General features: G+C 47.7%; 1 protein-coding gene across 3 annotated transcripts in view; it reads left to right on the forward strand.

Annotated features, from left to right (window-relative positions):
- The window catches only part of LOC144500311 (F-box/WD repeat-containing protein 1A-like), a 207,141-nt gene that overhangs the window by 168,761 nt on the left and 14,952 nt on the right, over positions 1-23,428 (forward strand). For all 3 annotated transcript variants that reach the window (XM_078223003.1, XM_078223005.1, XM_078223004.1), the window contains 5 exons: positions 47-233; positions 6,067-6,163; positions 6,735-6,872; positions 16,973-17,091; positions 21,716-21,965. In XM_078223003.1, coding sequence (XP_078079129.1) covers positions 47-233; positions 6,067-6,163; positions 6,735-6,872; positions 16,973-17,091; positions 21,716-21,965 — 791 coding nt within the window. The remainder of the gene's footprint in view (positions 1-46; positions 234-6,066; positions 6,164-6,734; positions 6,873-16,972; positions 17,092-21,715; positions 21,966-23,428) is intronic.

Raw genomic sequence — 23,428 nt, forward strand, 5'->3', positions numbered from 1 at the left:
TTCTAGATGATGTTTGATTTTCCCATTTCTTGCTTTTGTTTGGCAGCGAGGGGGCTGGAACACGTTGCAGAGAACATCCTGTCGTACCTGGGTGCACAGTCGCTGTGGGCAGCAGAGCAGGTGTCTAAAGGATGGCTCCGGGTCTGCTGTAACGGGATGCTCTGGAAGAAGCTAATTGAACGCATGATCCGCACGGATTCCCTCTGGAAAGGACTCGCAGAACGAAGAGGCTGGTAAGGAAGTGTTGGGAAAAATGCAGGAACGTTACCTTGTATTGATGTGTACACTCCAATAACCTTGTTGACTGATAAAATGCTGCAATAGCTCCCCTTTTTCTCTGGGCCACTAATATTATCCTTCAGAACTGAGGGTAGGAAGTCCCCACGGCTGTGTCAGTATTTACAGAGTGTTCCCATAGAGTGTGTCAGTATTTACAGTGTTCCCATAGAGTGTGTCAGTATTTACAGTGTTCCCATAGAGTGTGTCAGTATTTACAGTGTGTCCCCTGGAGTGGATCAGTATTTACAAGGGGTCCCGGGAAGTGTGTCAGTATTTACAGAGAGTCTCCATGAGTGTGTCAGTATTTACAGAGTGTCCCCGCGGTGTGTGTCAGTATTTACAGTGTCCCCATGGAGTGTGTCAAAAGTTACAGTGTCCCCATGAGTGTGTCAGTATTTACAGGGGGTCCCATGAGTGTGTCATTATTTACAGAGTGTCCCATGAGTGTGTCAGTATTTATAGAATGTCCTCAGAGAGAGACAGTATTTATGGAGTAGAGTATCCCCAAAGTATGTCAGTAATTACCCCGTGTCGGTAGACCATACAGTATTCACAGGGAGGGAATGCCCACATCTAAGACAGAAATATATTTGGTTAAAGAATCATCCAAGTCAAGAATGAATCATGTGAACAGTGGTAACCACTGGACAAAATTTCTAGAAACATTGGAAATACAGTGAACAAAGGAAGATTTGAAAGAGCTTTATATCCTGACACCACAGGAATCGACAAGAGTGGAGAGGATTAGCTAATTCTGCCATCAATCATGCCTGGAACTGTTATTTTTATATTCATTCATGGGATGTGGGTGCCACTGACAAGGCCAGTGATTATTGCTCATCCTTAACTGACCTTGAGAAGCCGCCTTCATGAACCACTGCAGTCCCATGAAGGTACACCCACAGTGCTGTTAGGGAGGTTTTTATATAGAATCCCTACAGTGCAGAAGGAGGCCATTCAGCCCAACGAGTCTGCACCGATCACAATCCCACCCAGGCCCTATCCCCATAACCCAATGCATTTACCATAGCTAGTTCCCCTGATGCAAAGGAGCAATTTATCATGGCCAATCCACCTAACCCGCACATCTTTGGACTGTGGGAGGAAACCAGAGCACGTGGAGGAAATCCATGCAGACACGGGGAGAATGTGCAGACTCCACATAGACAGTGACCTAAACCGGGAATTGAACCCAGGTCCCTGGCGCTATGAGGCAGCAGTGCTAACCACTGTGCCACCATGCTGCCCTTTTGACCCAGCGACAGTGAAGGAAGAGCTATACGGTTACAAGTCAGGGTGATGAGTGACTTGGAGGGGACGTGCAGGTGGTGGAGTTCCCAGGTATCTACTGCCCTTGTCTTTCTAGTTGGTAAAGGTCATGGGTGTGGAAGGTACTGTCTAAGAAGTATGAGTTGATGCAGTGCATCTTTAGATGGTACACAAGGCTGCCACTGAGCGTCGGTGGTGGTGGGAATGAATGTTTAAGATGGTGGATGAGGTGCCAATAAACAAAGAACAAAGAACAGTACAGCACAGGAAACAGGCCCTTTGGCCCTCCAAGCCTGTGCCGCTCCTTGGTCCAACAAGACCAATCGTTTGTATCCCTCCATTCCCAGGCTGCTCATGTGACTATCCAGGTAAGTCTTAAACGATGTCAGCGTGTCTGCCTCCACCACCCTACTTGGCAGCGCATTCCAGGCCCCCACCACCCTCTGTGTAAAAAACATCCCTCTAATATCTGAGTTATACTTCACCCCTCTCACCTTGAGCCCGTGACCCCGTGTGATCGTCACTTCTGATCTGGGAAAAAGCTTCCCACCGTTCACCCTATATATCCCCTTCATAATCTTGTACACCTCTATTAGATCTCCCCTCACTCTCCGTCTCTCCAGGGAGAACAAGCCCAGTTTACCCAACCTCTCCTTATAGCTAAGACCCTCCATACCAGGCAACATCCTGGTAAACCTTCTCTGCACTCTCTCTAACGCCTCCACGTCCTTCTGGTAGTGTGGCGACCAGAACTGGATGCAGTACTCCAAATGTGGCCTAACCAGCGTTCTATACAGCTGCATCATCAGACTCAAGCTTTTATACTCTATACCTCGTCCTATAAAGGCAAGCATACCATATGCCTTCTTCACCACCTTCTCCACCTGTGTTGCCACCTTCAAGGATTTGTGGACTTGCACACCTAGGTCCCTCTGTGTTTCTATACTCTTGATGGCTCTGCCATTTATTGTATAACTCCTCCCTACATTATTTCTTCCAAAATGCATCACTTCACATTTATCTGGATTAAATTTCATCTGCCACCTCTCCGCCCAATTTTCCAGCCTATCTATATCCTGCTGTATTGCCCGACAATGTTCATCGCTATCCACAAGTCCAGCCATCTTCGTGTCATCCGCAAACTTGCTGATAACACCAGTTACACCCTCTTCCAAATCATTTATATATATACAAATAGCAGAGGTCCCAGTACAGAGCCCTGCGGAACACCACTGGTCACAGACCTCCAGCCGGAAAAAGACCCTTCGACCGCTACCCTCTGTCTCCTATGGCCAAGCCAGTTCTCCACCCATCTAGCCACTTCTCCTTGTATCCCATGAGCCTTAACCTTCTTAACCAACCTTCCATGTGGGACTTTGTCAAATGCCTTACTGAAATCCATATAGACGACATCCACGGCCCTTCCTTCGTCAACCGTTTTTGTCACTTCCTCAAAAAACTCCACCAAATTTGTAAGGCACGACCTCCCTCTTACAAAGCCATGCTGTCTGTCACTAATGAGATTGTTCCGTTCTAAATGCACATACATCCTGTCTCTAAGAATCCTCTCCAACAACTTCCCTACCACGGACGTCAAGCTCACTGGCCTATAATTTCCCAGGTTATCCCTGCTACACTTCTTAAACAATGGGACCACATTCGCTATCCTCCAATCCTCAGGGACCTCACCTGTGTCCAAAGAAGCGACCAAGATTTCCGTCAGAGGCCCAGCAATTTCATCTCTCGTCTCCCTGAGCAGTCGAGGATAGATGCCATCAGGCCTTGGGGCTTTGTCAGTTTTAACGTTCCTTAAAAACCTAACACTTCCTCCCTTGTAATGGAAATTTTCTCTAACGGGTCAACACCTCCCTCTGAGACACTCCCAGTCAACAAGTCCCTCTCCTTTGTAAATACCGATGCAAAGTATTCATTTAGGATCTCCCCTATTCCCTTGGGTTCTAAGCATAATTCCCCTCCTTTGTCCCTCAGAGGTCCGATTTTCTCCCTGACAACTCTTTTGTTCCTAATGTATGAATAGAACGCCTTAGGATTCACCTTAATCCTGCCTGCCAAGAACATCTCGTGACCTCTTTTTGCGCTTCTAACTCCCCATTTGAGTTCTTTCCTACTCTCTCTGTATTCCTCCAGAGCTCCATCTGTTTTCAGTTGCCTGGACTTAACATACGCCTCCCTTTTCATTTTAATCAGATCCTCAATTTCCCTGGTTATCCACGGCTCTCGAATCCTACCTTTCTTATCCTTCCTTTTTACAGGCACATGCCTATCCTGCAACCTTATCAATTGTTCCTTAAAAGACTCCCACATGCCAGACGTGGACTTACCCTCGAATATCCTCTCCCAATCAACGTCCACCAATTCCTGCCGAATCCGGCTATAGTCAGCCTTCCCCCAATTTAGCACCCTGCCCGTAGGACAGCACTCTTCCTTGTTCATTACTATCCTAAAGTTAACAGAGTTGTGGTCACTATTTGCCACATGTTCCCCTACCGAAACTTTGACGACCTGACCGGGCTCATTTCGCAGAACTGGGTCCAGTATAGCCCCCTCTCTAGTCGGGCTATCTACATACTGTTCCAAAGAACCTTCCAGTACGCATTTTACAAATTCCTCCCTGTCCGGAACCCTAGCTCTAAGCACTTTCCAGTCTATACCAGGGAAATTAAAGTCCCCCACTACAACAATCCTATTTTTTCTGCACCTATTCAGAATCTCCTGACATATCCTTTCCTCCACTTCCCGTGGGCTGTTGGGTGGTCTGTAGTACACCCCCAGCATAATGACTGCACCCTTCCTGTTTCTGAGTTCCACCCACAGTGACTCAGTACGTGACCCCTCTAAGTTGTCTACCCTCTGCACCGCGGTAATATGCTCCCTAACTAATATCGCTACTCCCCCACCTTTTTTAGCCCCTTCTCTGTCTCGCCTAAAACACTTATACCCCGGAATATTCAGCTGAATGAAGCCTTTGTCCTGGATGGTGTTGACCTTCTTGGATGTTGTTGAACCTACCCATCCAGGCAAGTGGAGAGTATTCCATCACACTCCTGATGTATGCCTTGTAGATGGTGGACAGACTTTGGAGAGTCAGGAGGTGAGTAACTCTCCACAGAATTCCCAGCCTCTGACCTGCTCTGGTAGCCACAGTATTTATATGGCTAGTGCACTTCGGTTTCTGGTCAATGGTAACCTCCAGGATGCTGAAAGTGGGGATTCAGCAAAGGTTAAGCTTTAAATATCAAGCAGAAATGGTTAGATTATCTTTGTTATATTGGTTTTACACACAATAGCTGAATTTAATCCAAGCAACAGAGGTCTTGCCCACTGGACAGTCAGTAAAAGCCCTACATGTCTCCCTTAGGTTACACCCGCTATATTAAGTGCCAGTTCAGCATATAAGTGGCCAGTGGCAGTCTTTCAAGGACCTCAGGAGCAGAAATTCCTCCCCCAAGAGTTACCAGCCAATCAGAGGCTGGAGGTTCCTCATTGCCTTCAGCGCCACCAGGAGAGCAGTGGTATCTGCTGGCATTGCACCCAGTGGAGCCCAGGCTCAGCGAGTGATCCAGGCCTCAGGCGAGTGAGGGCATGATGGGAGTTTGGGGAAAGGGTTGTTGGCCAGGGGATGAAAGTGATTTTGGGTGGCTCTCAGTAGGCACCTCCCTGCCCTCCCAATACTGGTTCCCTCAATCAGGCACTGGGATTAGCCTTGATCTTAACAAATGGAGGTGCAGGTTTGAGGGGCCGATATGCCTATCCCTGCTCCTAATTCATATGTTTATATGTATATGCTCAACAAGGCTTTGATTCTTGCCCTTTCAGCATGGCAACTACTTTACCTGTCGCTTGTTGAATACAAGAGGTGACGGGATGAGGCCCTAAAATGGCATTAATTACCTCATTAAAGGCCTCAATTGGTGACAGGTGGGAAAGGCCATCCATGAGCCTGCCCATCCTGGACTTAATCGGAGCAGAGGCTCCGACTAAGGAGATCCCCAGCCAACACCCCCCCACACCCAATTAAATGTCCCCCTACTTCAAACTCTCCTTGGGGTAGGGCGTTAAATTCCACTCATCATGTGTTTTCTGTACGTGTCCTCTAGTCATGGCACTTTACCAGAGAAATAACCCAGCTTCTATCAGGAGACTCGGAAAGGGTGGTCAGTATTTACAGAAGGTCCTCAGAGAGTGTTTATAGATGCCAGTATTTATAGAGTGCCCAGCAGTGTGTAGCTACTTGGCTGTAGTTTCAATCATGAGTTCTGTTTTCCGTAGTTCATCAATGCTCTTTATAAATAGGCTATATAACTCTTTGTTTGCTCTGCTGTGTACTAAGTAAATAAGCTTCATTTGCCATAAAATATTCTTATTTGTTGTATTCCCATCCTACCACAATTGGCTAATGCAGTCGTGACAACAGACATTCCGGGTTTCAAGGGAGAAGTGAACTGATACAGTTGACTTATCCCCACGTTCATATCTCTGTTCCAATTTCTCTTTCAGGGGCCAATATTTGTTCAAGCTAAAACCTTCGGATAGTGGAACCCCTCCCAACTCTTTCTACAGGGCCCTGTATGCCAAGATTGTGCAGGACATAGAGGTAGGACACAGTAACAATGGTACCTCAATAATGTTTAATGGGTTGGAAAGTTTGTTTTATGTTAGATCTGGGGTCTCATTAACATCTGGGCTCATTTTAACAGAGGGTTTGTGGGAATATGCTTCTGAAAAATACCAGAAGCTTGAGCACAAAATCTCAGCTGACTATTGAGTGCAGTTCTGAGGGAGAACTACACTGCTGGAGGGGACATTTTTCAGGAGAGACATTGAACCCAGATCTCAAATGGATCTGATGATCCTGGGAAGTTCTCCCTGATTGTCCTGGCCAATATTTATCTTTCAGTCAGCATCACACAAAAAGACAGGCTCCCTGGTCTGTTTCACAGCTGCTTGTGAGATCTTGCTGTGCATAAAATGCATTTCCCTTCTTTACAACAGTGACTACAATTCAAGAGTGTTTCATTGGTCAGTAGAAGTGATTTTTGATGTCTAAAGATTGTGAAAGGCGATATAGAAATGCATGCTTTTTCTTATGCAATGTAGCTAACTGTATTGGAAAGGTTGTCGGCCTGACTATCAATCTAATTGTCTAATGTTTTGCTCCTTTGTAGACAATTGAGTGGAACTGGCGTTGTGGGAAGCACAGTTTGCAGCGGATTCACTGTCACAGTGAAGCAAGTAAAGGAGTGTACTGCCTACAGTATGATGACAGGAGGATTATCAGTGGACTGAGGGACAACACTATCAAGGTGAGCTGATCAGATTGCTTCATTCTGCATTTCCAAATAGGGAGAGATTGTAATCCAGAATGTCCAGTGACTTTCTTACCCATCGAGCCACCTTCCCAGTAATTCCCAGATACCTCAGACTGCTAACCAACAGTTCCAGTTATTCTAAAATAGGATCTACCAATGAGACAACGGTGCTCAAAGCAGCCCCTTTCAAACCTCATGGCTCAGACAATTCACACCAGGCACGAAGAAACACCAATCGGAATGAGTTAGCTGGAGGATCATTTTCCTGGGGTGCGCGGGTGCACTTTGTGCTCTAACCCATGGGCCATTGTTTGAACATGTCTTCTGTAATGGCAAGACTGCAAGGACAGTTTTTTCTTGAAAATATTTTTGATGCAATCTCAGTGGGAAGCTGGTTCTACTGTCAGGAAGCTTTAAAGTTTTTAAATTATTAGCCACAAGTAGGCTTACATTAACACTGCAATAAAGTTACTGTGAAAATCTCCTAGTCACCACACTCTGGCACCTTCTCGGGTACACTGAGGGAGAATTTAGCATGGTCAATGCACCTAGCCTGCACATCTTTGGACTGTGGGAGGAAACCGGAGCACCTGGAGGAAACCCATACAAATACGGGGAGAATGTGCAAACTCCACACAGACAATGACCCAATCCGGGAATCGAACCCAGGTCCCTGATGCTGTGAGGCAGCAGTGCTAACCACTGTGCCATCGTGCTGCCCAAAGGTTGGTGACCAGAGAAATGAACAGCCTGAAAAGGCAATAGAAGCAGATTCAACTTTCAACAGGGAATTGGATAAACGCTTGAATATGGGGGAAGAGCAGGAGAATAAGCTAATTGGATAGCTCTTCCATAGAACTGGCAGAGGTACGATGGGCCAAATGGCCTCCTGTGTTGTCTCATTCCAAGATTCTATCAATTTGCTCAAGGAACCTTAATCTGAACAAGTCATGTGACTTCTCTCCTGTCCTGAGATGATTCCATGGGTGTAAACCACCCTCAGTATCTCTTCCAAGTCTTCCTCTATCAGGCTACACAGAGGGGACAGGGATGGGTGGGTTAGTTGACAGGCAATTCCACTGGGGAGGGCTTCATTGTATAGCTTCCCAGATAGCTTCTGGCAATCAGAAACAGTAACTCAGCAAGTGCAAGGAGAAATGGAAGAATTGAAGGTAGGTCTCACCATTTAACTGCATTCAAGAGCTGAGTTCCAGGTCTCACAGGGTGTTGGTTCAGCACCCTGTTTTCCAGGCATTGTTGTGAATGGGTGCCCACGGTTCTAGCTGGAGGACGAGGACTAGATTCCTCTGCTCCATGTCTGCAGTGGCTGAGAAGTGACATTGTAAGACCTCAATTTCCTGTCTGCAGTTTCACATTGTTCCACAAGCCACCCAATTTCAGGGAACCTCCCCACCCCACTCACGCTATAACTCCTGGGTGATTTAATGACTAATTCCCTAGTTATTTCTCTGTGGCACTTTGCAACCAAACTTAAGAACAGTAGAATCGTCCCATAAGTCCCTTCAAGCCTGCTTCATCATTTTAGTAAGATCATGGCTATCTTGGGCCTCAACTCCACTTTCCCGCCTCATCCCCAGATTCCTTCATTCCCTCTGTATCCAAAAAAGCTATCGATCTCAGCTGTAAATGTACTTACTGTCTGAGAATCTACAGCTTTCTGAGGTGAAGAAGTCTAAAAATTCACAACTCTGTGAATGAAGACATTTCTCCTCATATTCCAACATACCCTCACCCTGAGGCGATGCTCCCCAATTCTAGATTTTCCAGCCAAGGGAAACAGTCTGAGCATCTACCCAGCCAAACCCTCTCAGAATCTAGGCCATTCAGCCCCACGAGCCGCTCTGCCTTTCACTTAGATTATGGCTGATCTTCTTCCTACATGCCATTTTCCTGCACTATCTCCATAGCCCTTGACGTCTTTAGTATCCAGAAATCTATCAATGTCTGTGTTGAACCTACTCAATGATTGAGCTTCCACAGCCCTCTGGGGTGGCAATTTCCAAAGATTCACAACCCTCTGAGTGAAGAAATTCCATCTTATCTCAACCCCAAGTGGCTTGTCCCTTACTTTGAGACTATGGGCCTCGTCTAAACCCCTCAGTCAGGGGAAACATCCTTTCTACGTCTATCCTCTTGAAGAGTTTTGTAAGTTTCAATAAGATTACCTCTTATTCTTTTGGACTCTCAGGAATACCCGGCAAAGCACAGTGGTTAGCACTGCTGCTTCACAGCTCCAGGGACCTGGGTTCGAGTCCCGGCTTGGGTCACTGTCTGTGTGGAGTTTGCACATTCTCCTCGTGTCTGCGTGGGTTTCCTCCGGGTGCTCTGGTTTCCTCCCACAGTCCAAAGATGTGCGGGTTAGGTTGATTGGCCATGCTAAAATTGGCCCTTAGTGTCTTGAGATGGGTAGGTTAGAGGGGTTAGCGGGTAAATATATGGGGGTAGGGCCTGGGTGGGATTGTGGTCGGTGCAGACTCGATGGGCCCAATGGCCTCTTTCTACACTGTAGGGTTTCTATTCTATTCTATTCTAATACAGACTCAGTCTTTTCAGTCTCTCCTCATAGGATAGTCTCGCCATTCCAGGAATTAGTCTAGTGAATCTCCACTGCACTCCCTCAATGACAAGAATATCTTTCCTTAGTTAAGGAGACCAAAACTGTACACAATACTCCAGATGTAGTCTCACCAAGGTTCCATAGAACTGAAGCAAGACATCTTCACTTCTGTACTCAAATCCTATGATAAAGAGCAACATGCCATTTGCCTTCCTAATAACTTGCTACACCAGCATGTTAACTTCCAGTGTTTTATGAATATGTTTCAATGACGACAACTCCCATCCTTTAAACCTCCTGAGAATATAGGTCTATTTGACTCAAATACAAACAGAAAATGCTGGAAATACTCAACACATCTGGCAGCATCTTTGAAGAGAAACAGAGTTAATGTTTCAGTTCGAAGACTGATGACTCTTTCCAACATCTGTAGTTTTTTTTGCTTTTGTCTCCCATTCTACTCGATCTCCCCTCATTGGAGAACCCTCTCATTACAGGAATCAATCCACTGAAACCTTCAGGAGGTACAGAGACCAAAACTGCACACAGTATATCAGGTGTGGTAACACCAGAGCTCTGTACAATTATAGCAAGGCTTTCTCATTCCAGGTAGGATGCAGGAGAAGGGGCAGGATTTAATGAGACTACCACAAGATAAGTCCAAGTGAGGGGTGCAGTTCCTTGTGGAAGAAATCTGAGGATGTTGACACTGGACACATCCTCACTGCGAGTGTTTTGATCCTGTAGCAAATTGGAACCCAAACCAGTGAAACAGAGGATAAAAGCAAATTACTGCAGATGCTGGAATCTGAAACCAAAGGAGAAAATGCTGGAAAATCTCAGCGGGTCTAGCAGGAGAGAAAAGAGCTGACGTTTCGAGTCCAGGTGACCCTTTGTCAAAGCTAAAAGGCAGAGCAAGTGGGAGATATTTATACTGCAGGGGGAGGGAATGAAAGATGAGTCATAGCCACAGGGCCATAGCCCCTGGTTTCTGTGGCTGTGACTCATCTTTCATTCCCTCCCCCTGCAGTATAAATATCTCCCACTTTCTATGCCTTTTAGCTTTGACAAAAGGTCACCTGGACTCGAAACGTCAGCTCTTTTCTCTCCTTACAGATGCTGCCAGACTTGTTGAGATTTTCCAGCATTTTCTCTTTTGGTGCCAATGAACCAGAGAGCTGTAGTTGTGACATGGGACCTCAAAATGGCCAAGTCATCAATTCATTCACAAGGGTTGGACGTGAGCCGAAAGAAAAGTGGCAGAGCCACTACGAAGAAAAGGGGACATGTCCTCTCTCTGTCCGACCCCAAAAAACCTCTTTACTCTCTGCTGTTATCTGTAGATCTTTTGGAAATCCCACAGTTATCTGGGAGAGCTGCCCCTCCATAGAGTTCTGTTTTCATGGAATGGCTATGGCACAGAAAGAGGCCATTCAGCCCTTCATGCCAGCTCTCTATACAAGAGCTACTCAGTCCTAGCCCTACTCCACTGCGTTGTACCATAGCCATGCAAATTTTATTTTAGATAATTTTTCAATTCTCTTTTGAAAGCCATCGTATTTTCCAGATGAGGGGAATCAAAAGAAAGTCAGGGGGATTGACAGGGTAAATACGTGGGGGTTACGGGGATAGGGCTTGGGTGGGCTTGTTACCGGTGCAGGTTTGCACATTCTCCAGAATCTCTCTTTTTAAATAATATTCTGCATTTCTATTCTGCACACCAAAGTAGACAACCTAACATTTTCCCACAGGATACTTCATCTCCCAATTTTTTGCCAGCTCATTTAATCTCTCTATATCCCTGTGCAGATTCTTATCTCCTCTTTGCAACTTGCTTTCCTACCTTATTATTAGTAAATTTGGTACACAGTGTAATCTGTCCCTTGATCAAATTCAGTAATAATGATTGTAAATAGTTGAAGGCCCAGCACTGATCCCTATGGCACTCCAGTTACAGCCTGTAAATGACCCATTCAGCCTGACTCTGGTTCCTGTTAGTTAGCCAATCCCCTATCCATGCTATTATAACATCCCAGCAACTGGCGCTGTCGTATCGGAGTTACGTCTGGCACGGCACTTTCTCAAATGACTTTTGGAAATCCCATTAACTGGTTCCCCTTTATGCTTGTTACATCCTCAAAGGACACAAGTAAATGTATCAAACAATCTGCTCGCCTCAGGACTGAGACATAGAGTGTAAACTCACACCCTGCTCACCCCACACTCCCGAACACTGATCATACCGCACTCTCAAACACTGCTCACACCACACTCCCAAACACTGATCATACCGCACTCTCAAACACTGCTCACGCCACACTCCCGAACACTGATCATACCGCACTCTCAAACACTGCTCACACCACACTCCCGAACACTGATCATACCGCACTCTCAAACACTGCTCACGCCACACTCCCGAACACTGATCATACCGCACTCTCAAACACTGCTCACGCCACACTCCCGAACACTGATCATACCGCACTCTCAAACACTGCTCACGCCACACTCCCGAACACTGATCATACCGCACTCTCAAACACTGCTCACACCACACTCCCGAACACTGATCATACCGCACTCTCAAACACTGCTCACACCACACTCCCGAACACTGATCATACCGCACTCTCAAACACTGCTCACACCACACTCCCGAACACTGATCATACCGCACTCATGAACACTGTGTGAACTCACACCCTGCTCAGACCGCATTCTCAAAAACAGGCCGCGATGCTCCCATCGCGACCTGCAACGTTTCTGGCGGGTCGGGGTGGGAGATGTGCGTCGCCGGCCTTGTACCGGGATTTGTGCATGCGCCGGGAACACATGCACATCTCCCAGAGCCGGAGAACAGTCGCCAGTCAGACCACGCTGGAAACCGGCAGGAAGGCAGTTAAGTAATTTGAATGTGTTTTAAATGTATTTTAAATATGTTTGGCAGTTCATTATCGGGAACTTTCAGGTCCTGATTGAATCTCCCACGCCACCCAGGAGTACTTCATTCTGGCGGGGTTTACATTTGGGGAACTAGCGGGAGACCCTGCCAGAATGAAGGGGGGACAATCGGGGCCCCCCAGGAGGTCAGGCAGTGGGGGGTGGTGCCCCCTGGGCATGGGCACCCTGGCAGTGCTAGTCTGTGCTCCCTGGCACTGCGCAAGGGGCAAAGTACCCATGTGCAGGAGGCACCTTGGCACTGCCCACCAGGCATTGAGCAGTGCCATGGGGTGGGGCCTATTGTGGGCAGGGCCTAGGGTGATCGGTGGGGGTGGGTGGTCCCACTGCCACTCTGCAAACAGGATCAGTCTGGGCTGGAGGGAGGGCAACGATTGGGGCGGGCTGGGGGTGTGTGGTCTACCAGGAGGGGGCCTTCCTCTGGGGGGTGGGGTCTGACCCCGGGGGGGGGGGGGGGTGGGGGGGGAATTAGCGTGCGGGGCTGGAGGGGCAGCACTGCGGGGGTCCCGGGCTGGCCAGCAATCAAGCTGGAAAGCAAAAGGGGAGACTGACAGGTCGGGGCCACTGCGCATGCGCAGAGTTCCAGAACTGTCAAATCTGGGGAGAATAGGCCCCGCCCTCCCTGGCTTTTTAATGAGATTCACGATTGGGACTGCTGCAGTGCACAGAGTGCGGAGATTCGGGTGAGAAGCTGAACTTACAAAACAATCGTGACCTAGAACAGTTTTCCTGCCAATTCAGCACTTTTGGGGGAATCGCGGCCACAGAGTGTGAACTCACATCCTGTTTGTCCGACACTATGCAACTCTCCCCAGTTCACCATTGGTATTTAAATTAATTTAACATTTGAACTGAAGCCCATTTTTTATTTGTTGAGAATTAATAATTGCCTGTAATTGAAATGTTGCCATTGGATATGAAGCGAACCAAGTGAAATGATATTTATGTCTTATACTGCTTAATTAAAACAACAGTTATTATTCATCACGTTCATGGACCGTGTACCTGGCTGTTAAAGCTCCTCTCCACCCACCTCCTGCAGTGCCTGCGCGTTGCTCGGTATTACTCAGTGATCACAGGAGCAAGGCAACTCGCACTGATTGGTGATTAATTCTCTTCATTTAAACTCCAGTTTAACTGATTATCCAATTCTTCATTAACCTACTAAATATAAAGACAGGTTTTACAGAGGTATTGTTGAATCAGTTCAGGAGTAGGAGCAGTAAAACTGGCCTGAGTTCCTTTGGGGCTGGAGTGTTCGAGGCCCCTGAGCTAAAGGGGGTGTGAGGACATCAGGTGACGAAAGGGGAGTGTTCAACTCAACGGTGATGGGAATTGAGAGAGTGCGAGGAGAGCAACTTCCAGAGAAATGAACTCCAGGGAGAGAATGATTCAGGACAAGTTGACAAGACTTAGGGCCTGATTTTACCATTTTCATTCCAAGTGCTGAATCTGGGTGTAATTCCGATCCGACTTGGAGATCTGTTTTCAGGCGCCCCCCATACGCCCTCAGCCTGAAAAACAAATCACGAGTCCTATTCGTGCTGTGGGCGGGGCTTAGCGCGCCTGAAACGATCGGAGCTCTGAACTGCGCACGCACAGTTAGAAAAAAGTTTGAAAAAGCGCGCCCGTGTCAGATCGCTCCTGGGCCGCAGAGAGCGGAGAAAGCGGCCCGGGAGGGAAAAGCGGGAGCGACAAACATCACTGTCCCCCTTATCAACAGCCCCACCCCCACCCCCCCCGCCGCCCCCCCCCCCCCACCCCCCCGCCACTACCCAGAGCGATCGCGACTCCCTGCCCCCTTCCCCCTCCCCACCAGAGATACATCTTACCCGGCTCCCTCCTCCGCCCACCCCCACCCCCCCCCCCATTCCCTCCCCCAGAGAATGGTCTGGCCTCACTTATCCGCCGCCCCCCCCAGAGAACGATCTGGCTTCACTCCGCTCCCCTCCCCCCCCCCCCGCCACAGAGAGACATCTGACCGGCCAACTCCTCCCTCCCCACCAGACAATGATCACCCCGCTTCCCCCCCCCCCTCCCCCAACCACACAACAATCGGGCCTCCCTCCGCCCCCCCTCCCCACCAGAGATACACCTGACCCGCCTCCTCCTCCTCCTCCTGCTCCCCCAGGCAACGATCTGGCCTCACTCCTCCCCCCCCCAACAACCAGAGAACGATCTGATCCGTCTCCCTCCTCCCCCCCACCACTGATCTGAGTCAGGGAGCCGTTGGAGGCTCTGAACTCGCTCTTCAGCAGCTGGAGCGCCCGATTCAGACTTCTATTCAGCAGGTTCATTTCAGCACGATTCCGGATCGGCGAAAGCAGCGGGAAAGGGGGAAATGCTGATAAAGTTGGGCGGGCAATTCATTAATTCAATTTAAATACGTGCAAATACATTTAAATCGCCATTGCACCTGTTTAGGGCGCGAAGCGGATCGCGGCCATTCCTGGGTTTCGGTAAAGTGGCCATCTGCTCAGATGCGGGCGCGGATCGCATTTATGGCCTCACACCCGACTTGACCACGTTTTCGGGTGCGACGCAGTGGTAAAATAGGGCCCTTAGTTTCAACACAGGAAAAAGAGGCGTTCCATTTCTAAAGAGTGCCTCTCACAGCCTCAGGATATCCCAAACCACTTTAGAAGTGTTGTTATGTTTTGATTTGATTTGATTTGATTTGATTTATTATTGTCACATGTATTAACATACAGTGAAAAGTATTGTTTCTTGCGCGCTATGCAGACAAAACATACCGTTCATAGAGAAGGAAACGAGAGAGTGCAGAATGTACTATTGCAGTCATAGCTAGGGTGTCGAGAAAGATCAACTGAATGCAAGGTAAGTCCATTCAAAACTCTGACAGCAGCAGGGAAGAAGCTGTTCTTAAGTCGGTTGGTACGTGACCTCAAACCTTTTCCCGACGGAAGAAGGTGGAAGAGAGAATGTCTGGGGTGTGTGGGGTCCTTAATTATACTGGCTGCTTTTCCAAGGCAGCAGGAAGTGTAGACAGAGTCAATGGATGGGAGGCTGGTTTGCGTGATGGATTGGGCTACATTCACGACCTTTTGTAGTTCCTTGCGGTCTTGGGCAGAGCAGGAGCCCCATACCAAGCTGTGATACAACCAGAAAGAATGATTTCTATGGGGCATCTGTAAAGGTTGGTGAGAGTCGTAGCTGACATGCCAAATTTCCTTAGTCTTATGAGAAAGTTGGTGGGCTTTCTTAATTATAGTGTCGGCATGGGGGTGCCAGAACAGGTTGTTGGTGATCTGGACACCTAAAAACCTGAAGTTCTTGACCCTTTCTACTTCGTCCCCGTTGATGTAGACAGGGGCATGTTCTCCTTTACGCTTCCTGAAGTCGATGACAATCTCCTTCATTTTGTTGGCATTGAGGAAGAGATTATTGTTGCCGCACCAGTTCACCATTCTCTATCTCGTTCTCTGTCTCGTCATTGTTTGAGATCCGACCCACTACAGTGGTGTCATCAGCAAACTTGAAAATCGAATTGGAGGGGAATTTGGCCGCACAGTCATAGGTGTATAAGGAGTATAGTAGGGGGCTGAGAACACATCCTTGTGGGGCACCGGTGTTGAGGATGATCGTGGAGGAGGTGTTGTTGCCTATCCTTACTGATTGTGGCCTGTGAGCTAGCAAGTTCAGGATCCAGTCGCAGAGGGAGGTGCCGAGGCCCAGGCCACGGAGTTTGGAGACGAGTTTCGTGGGAATAATAGTGTTGAAGGCTGAGCAGTAGTCAATAAATAGGAGTCTGACATAGGTGTCCTTGTTATCTAGGTGTTCCAGGGTTGAGTGCAGGGCCAGGGAGATGGCGTCTGCTCTGGACCTGTTGTGGCGGTAGGCGAACTGTAGTGGACCCAGGTAGTCCAGGAGGCTGGAATTGATTCGTGCCATGACTAACCTTTCGAAGCACTTCATAATGATGGATGTCAGAGCCACCGGCCGATAGTTATTAAGGCACGCTGCTTGGCTTTTGGTTGACTTTTTGAAGCAGATAGGGACTTCAGACTGTTGTAAAGAGAGGTTAAAGATGTCTGTGAATACCCCCACCAGCTGATCAACGCAGGATCTGAGTGAGCGTCCGGGTACCCCAACGGGCCAGTATGTGGTAATGTAGGAAACAATTTGCAACCAATTTGCACACAGCAAGATCCCACAAACAGCCATGTGCGTGACCTGACAATCTGTTTTGGGGATGTCGGTTCAGGGTTAAACATTGGTCAGAGAATCAGAGAGAATCCGCCCACTCTTCTTCCAAGCTGAGCTCTTTGGAGTTTTTCAGGACATAATGAGTAGGAGCACATGTAGGCAACTCGGCCCATCAAGCCTGTGCTACTTCCTTAAACACTTATCCAGTCAGTCTCATTCTTAAGCTCTGTCTGCATAGCTCTGCAGCTTTCCCTGTTTAATTACTTCTCCAATTCCTCTTGAAACTTGTATTATTGCTTTCCTCATTGTAAGCCGATTTGTGTGTGATGCAGTGACATGTGAGCGCCTACCACATTTTCCTGGTCATTTGTTTTTGTGCTTCCACCAGGTGTGGGATAAAAACACATTGGAATGTGAGCGGATTCTAACTGGACACACAGGCTCAGTGCTTTGTCTGCAATATGATGAGAGGATGGTGATCACCGGATCCTCAGACTCCACAGTGAGGTAAAGCTCCCTCTACACTATCCCTATCAAACACTCCCAGGTCAGGTACAGCACGGGATTACATACAGAGTAAAGCTCCCTCTTCACTGTCCCCATCAAACACTCCCAGGACAGCACGGGGTTAGATACAGAATAAAGCTCCCTCTACACTGTCCCCATCAAACACTCCCAGGACAGGTACAGCACAGGGTTAGATACAGAGTAAAGCTCCCTCTACACTGTCTCCCATCAAACACTCCCAGGATAGGTACAGCACGGGGTTAGATACAGAGTAAAGCTCCCTCTACACTGTCCCTATCAAACACTCCCAGGTCAGGTACAGAATGAGGTTACATACAGAGTAAAGCTCCCTTTACACTGTCCCTATCAAACACAGCCAGGACAAGTACAGCATGGGGTTAGATACAGAATAAAGCTTCCTCTACACTGTCCCCCATCAAACACTCCCAGGACAGGTACAGCACGGGGTTAGATACAGAGTAAAGCTCCCTCTACACTGTCCCCATCAAACACTCCCAGGTCAGGTACAGCACAGAGTTAGATACAGAATAAAGCTCCCTCTACACTGTCTCTATCAAACACTCCCAGGTCAGGTACAGCACGGGGTTAGAAACAGAGTAAAGCTCCCTCTACACTGTCCCCATCAAACACGATGTGGAGATGCCGGCGTTGGACTGGGGTAAACACAGTAAGAAGTCTCACAACACCAGGTTAAAGTCCAACAGGTTTATTTGGTAGCAAAAGCCACTAGCTTTCAGAGCGCTCGCTGCTCCTTCGTCAGGTGAGTGGGAGTTCTGTTCACAAACAGGGCATATGAAGACACAAACTCAATTTACAAAATTGAACAATTTACAATTTACAAAATTGAACAACACTCTCAGGACAGGTACAGCACGGTGTTAGATACATAGTAAAGCTGTGCTGTCTCTACCCACATTCTTGAATCCCATCTCATGACCAGTGCTTCCTGATCTGTGTAACATCTTTGTACCATACCAGCTGGAACTATGGTGTGTGTGTTCAAGTGGAAATTTCTGGATCTCTGTTGAACTGACATTTCCCCAAACCAGGTGCAGTTTGGTTCCATTGCTGCAGCTGAGCCTGTGGGCCATGGGTTTGTGGATTGGAGCATCTCTCTAGGATGAACATCTGTTGCCTGGACTTTGCAGCACAGAGAGTGGGCTGCACGGTCAGAGGTGCGATTCTTGATGACACATTAGATTGAGGTCGGTGCTGCAACGTGAACACACTTTGAATGGTATTTCTGACAAATGCAGCCTGCTCACCCATCTCCATCCAATAACATCAAAGATCAAGGCTGCTTTAACCAGCAGAGAAATGAGCTCAGTTGCTGGGCTGCATTTTACCCAACACGATAGGCTCAAGATACTGGTCCAACATCATCCACTCTGCAAACGTCAGCAGCACAATCTGTACACGCAGGGAAATGTTATAACCGATAGAGTGTCCGTTTTCTGTTCTGTTGTTGTTTTCCATCCTGTCCCTCCGAGGGTCAGGCTCTTCCATCATGGAAGATAAAGGTGCACAGTGTTATGGGTAATGTATTAGCATGGATAGAGAATTGGTTAACTAACAGAAAACAAAGAGTAGGGGTAAATGGGTGTTTTCCTGGTTGGCGATCAGTGACTAGTGGTGTGCCTCAGGGATCAGTGTTGGGACCGCAATTGTTTACGATTTACATAGATGATTTGGAGTTGGGGACCAAGTGTAGTGTGTCAAAATTCGCAGATGACACTAAGATGAGTGGAAGAGCAAAGTGTGCAGAGGATGCTGAAAGTCTGCAAAGGGATATAGATAGTCTAAGTGAGTGGGCAAGGGTCTGGCAGATGGAGTACAATGTTGGTAAATGTGAGGTCATCCATTTTGATAGGAATAACAGCAAAATGGACTATTATTTAAATGGTAAAAAATTGCAGCATGCTGCTGTGCAGAGGGACCTGGGTGTCCTTGTGCAGGAATCTCAAGGAGTTGGTTTGCAGGTGCAGCAGGTAATTAAGAAGGCAAATGGAATTTTGTCCTTCATTGCTAGAGGGATGGAGTTTAAAAACAGCGAGATTATATTGCAGCTGTATAAGGTGCTGGTGAGGCCACACCTGGAGTACTGTCTACAGTTTTGGTCTCCTTACTTGAGAAAGGATACACTGGCACTGGAGGGGGTGCAGAGGAGATTCACGAGGTTGATTCTGGAGTTGAGAGGGTTGGCTTATGAGAAGAGACTGAGTAGACTGGGGCTATACTCATTGGAATTCAGAAGAATGAGGGGAGATCTTATAGAAACATATAAGATTATGAAGGGAATAGATAAGATAGAAGCAGGGAAGTTGTTTCCACTGGCGGGTGAAACTAGAACTAGGGGGCATAGCCTCAAAATAAGGGGGAGCAGATTTAGGGCTGAGTTGAGGAGGAACTTCTTCACACAAAGGGTTGTGAATCGTTGGAATTCCCTGCCCAGTGAAGCAGTTGAGGCTACCTCATTGAATGTTTTTAAGGGAAGGATAGATCAATTTTTGAACAGTAAAGGAATTAAGGGTTATGGTGAGCGGGCGGGTAAGTGGAGCTGAGTTCACAAAAAGATCAGCCATGATCTTACTGAATGGCGGAGCAGGCTCGAGGGGCCAGATGGCCTACTCCTGCTCCTAGTTCTTATCTTCTTATGTTAAGACATCGAAAGGAAGAAAGATTTACATTTCCATAGCACCCTTCACAGCCTCCAAACAGCCAATGAATTATCTCTGAGGTTTAACCACTGTCCATGTGGGAAACATGGCAGCTGATTTACACAGAGCAAAATGCAAAAATCAGCAAAGAGCAAAGAACAGCACAGCACAGGAACAGGCCTTTCGGCTCACGAAGTCTGTGCTGACACACATGCCTCTCTAATCTAATATTTTCTTGCCTCTACCTGGTCCATATCCCTCTATTCTCTGCCTATTCATGTATCTATCCAGATGCCTCTTGAATGTTGTTATAGAATCTGCTTCCACCACCTCCTCCGGCAGCGCGTTCCAGACATTCACCACCCTCTGTTTAAAAAACTTGTCCCTCACATCTCTTTTAAACTTCCCCCCCCTCTCACTTTCAACCTATGCTCCCGATCCTTCGATCCTGGGAAAAGGACTCTGACTGTCCACTCTGTCCAAGCCTGTCATGATCTTGTAAACCTCTATCAGATCCCCCCCTCATCCTCCGACGCTCCAATGAAAACAATCCAAGTTTGCTCAACCTTTCTTCATAGCCCATATCCTCCAAACCAGGCAACATCCTGGTAAATCTCTTCTGCACCCTTTCCAATGCATCAACATCCTTCCGGTAGTGTGGTGACCAGAATTGTACACAATACTCCAATTGTGACCTAACCAAAGTCTTATCCAGCTGCAACATGATTTTCCAATTCCTATCCTCAATGCCCCAACCGGTGAAGGCCAGCATGCCATATACCTTCTTGACCACCTTGTCCACCTGAGTTGTCAGCTTCAGGGAACTATTGATCTGCACGCCTAGATCCCTCGCTATGCTAGTATTTCTAAGGGCTCTACCATTTACTGTATACTTTCCTTCTGCAGTCGACCTTCCAAATTGCATCACCTCACATTTGGCCAGGTTAAACTCCATCTGCCATCTTTTGGCCCAGGTCTCCAGCTGATTTATATCCTGCTGTATCCTCTGACAGTCCTCCTCACTGTCCACTACTCCCCCAATTTTTGTACCATCTGCAAATTTACTAATCAGACCACCCACATTTTCCTCCAAATCATTTATCTATATTACAAACAAGAGGCCCCATCACTGATCCTTGTGGAACACTGCTTGTCACAGACGTCCAGTTAGAAAAGTACCCTTCCAGATATTGACCAGGACATTGGGAATAAGTTGGCTGCTGTTTTTCAAATAGTGCTATGAAAGAGTTAGATGATTCATCCGAGTGTGGTGCAGCAATGTCTGGCAAAAATGTCAGCCTGGATTTTATACTCAAGTGTCCAGCATGAAATTGAACCCCACAACCTTCATAGAACAGAAACCCTACAGTGCAGAAGGAGGCCATTCGGTCCGTCAAGTCTGTACCAACTGTCCAAAAGATCATCTTACCCATGGCCACCTCCTCCCATCCTGCATCCTTGTAACCGCACCATGGCTAATCCACCTCCACATCTTTGGGCACTAAGGGGCTAAATGGCCAATCCACCTAACCTGCAGATCTTTGGACTCAGAGATGGGTGTTACCCACTGAGTCACGGCTCAGTGTCCTTGCCCAGTGCCTTACAAGTGCAGACAATGGATAATGCAGAGGTGTAGGCATCTTCCTGTGATTGAGCGATATGGGGAGAAGGAGGGGTTGAGGGATATTTATAAATGAAGGGCAGATGGGTTTGTGATCATGATGAGGAGGTGGATGGAGCTGTTGAGGGATATTCTGAGGGGATGGGGTTGAACGATACGGTGGGAAGATAAGGTGCGTTGGGAAGGAGAGCTGTCAGCACTGTCATTGTCAAAACTCACAACCTGAACAATCAGATTTAGGAGAGGGTGGTGTTGGAGGGTCAGCAGAGACTGGTACAAGTCTTCAGGCTGATTACTGATTTCTAATGGAATTTCTGGCTTGCAGAGTGTGGGATGGGTCCACGGGAGAGATGCTGAACACACTGATTCACCATTGCGAAGCTGTCCTGCATCTACGTTTCAGCAACGGAATGATGGTCACCTGTTCCAAGGACCGCTCCATCGCTGTCTGGACACTGGTCTCACCCAGCGACATCACCCTGAGGAGAGTGCTGGTGGGTCATCGGGCAGCAGTCAACGTGGTGGATTTTGACGACAGATACATCGTGTCAGCCTCTGGAGACAGGACTATTAAGGTAAATTGGAATAATTTCCTTCATTGAGTGTCTCAGTGTGAGATTAGTGGAATGTGAGTCTCTCGGGAATATGACTGGGCATGGGTTCAGTGGAAACTTTGCCATTAATTTTCAGGAGAGCATGTGGTCACTGGCTCTGCGACTTCTGTGGACAGGGGTGGGCTGGGCATGTGGGCAGGTCTGGACATTCAGACAGGGGTGTGGACTGGGCTGGGCATGTGGACAGGGTTGGGTTGTGGACAGGGCATGCGGACAGGGCTGGGTGTGTGTACAGGACTTGGCGTGTGGACAGGACTTAGTGTGCGGACAGGTCTGGGTGTGAGGACAGGGATGTGGACTGAGCTGAGTGTGTGGACAGGGCGTGTGGACAGGGCCGGGCTTGTGGACAGGTCTGGGCGTGTGGACAGGACGTGCGGACTGGGCATGCGTACACGGCATGTGTACAGGGCTGGGCATGCACTCAGTAGGATCTGAGCCGTCAGTGCACAGGACAAGCATTGAAAAATGTCAGGAGGCTGGTAAATCCACCCACCTCCCACTTTGTCTCTCAATGCCACCAGCCCAACATTTCCCACAGTGCCACCCAGCCAGGAAAATACAATGGAGCGCTTGCTACTTGGACAAGTTTGTGACTGCCCCAATCTCACTTTCACATTGGACCCTTACAACAAGTGCTGAAAGAGGATTTTGCTCCCACCTCTCTGAGCTGGGATCGACAATCACTTGTTTTAAGGTGTATTTTTTTGTCTTTATGTCTTTAGTGGGTTAATGACATCCAGCTCTGCAGGGTCTGTTCCAAAGGGTGAACTTTGTGAATGGTCTCATTAGTCTCATTAGCCTTCAGAGGATTACCACGCTCTCTGCTGTAATGAGCCCCCTCACTTTACATGTAATCCCGTGTAATTTATACACCACCGTTTCCAGTCACTGACTGACTGCAGGCATGCACTCTGCCGCATTCTTGGGCCATTGAGTACGCACACATTCACTCACCAAAGGCTCTGGACAGACTGATGGGCAGTGTGCACAATAACATGTTCCATCGGGGAGGTGAGTGTCTCAGGCCAGACAATTCAGTCTCTAAGCTTTATATAGTTAATAAACCTGCCAGCTCACAGGTTGGGACGTGCATGTCAGTAACTAGTAGCAGCAAACAGCAAAGAAACCCAACAATTCAATTGTGTTAAAAATCCTCAGATATTCTTTTTTTGTAAACTTCCTGAACTTTTCAGTTAGTTTCCTGTCTGCAACTTATTGCTGAAGACTGAAATTTCGATATATCAATCATCTTTACCCTTAAATTAGATTCCAGTTTGTAAATCATTCCCTCAGCATTCTGCTATTCTATACAACTCCAAATCAAGAGAACTCCTCCATTAAATTGCAGCAATGCATCTCCTACCGCCACTGCCTCCCCCACCCTTGCCCCCCCTATACCCCTTAACCCCTCAAATAAATTCCAG

Source organism: Mustelus asterias, chromosome 11 (genome assembly GCF_964213995.1).
Source record: "Mustelus asterias chromosome 11, sMusAst1.hap1.1, whole genome shotgun sequence".
NCBI classification, from domain to species: domain Eukaryota; kingdom Metazoa; phylum Chordata; class Chondrichthyes; order Carcharhiniformes; family Triakidae; genus Mustelus; species Mustelus asterias.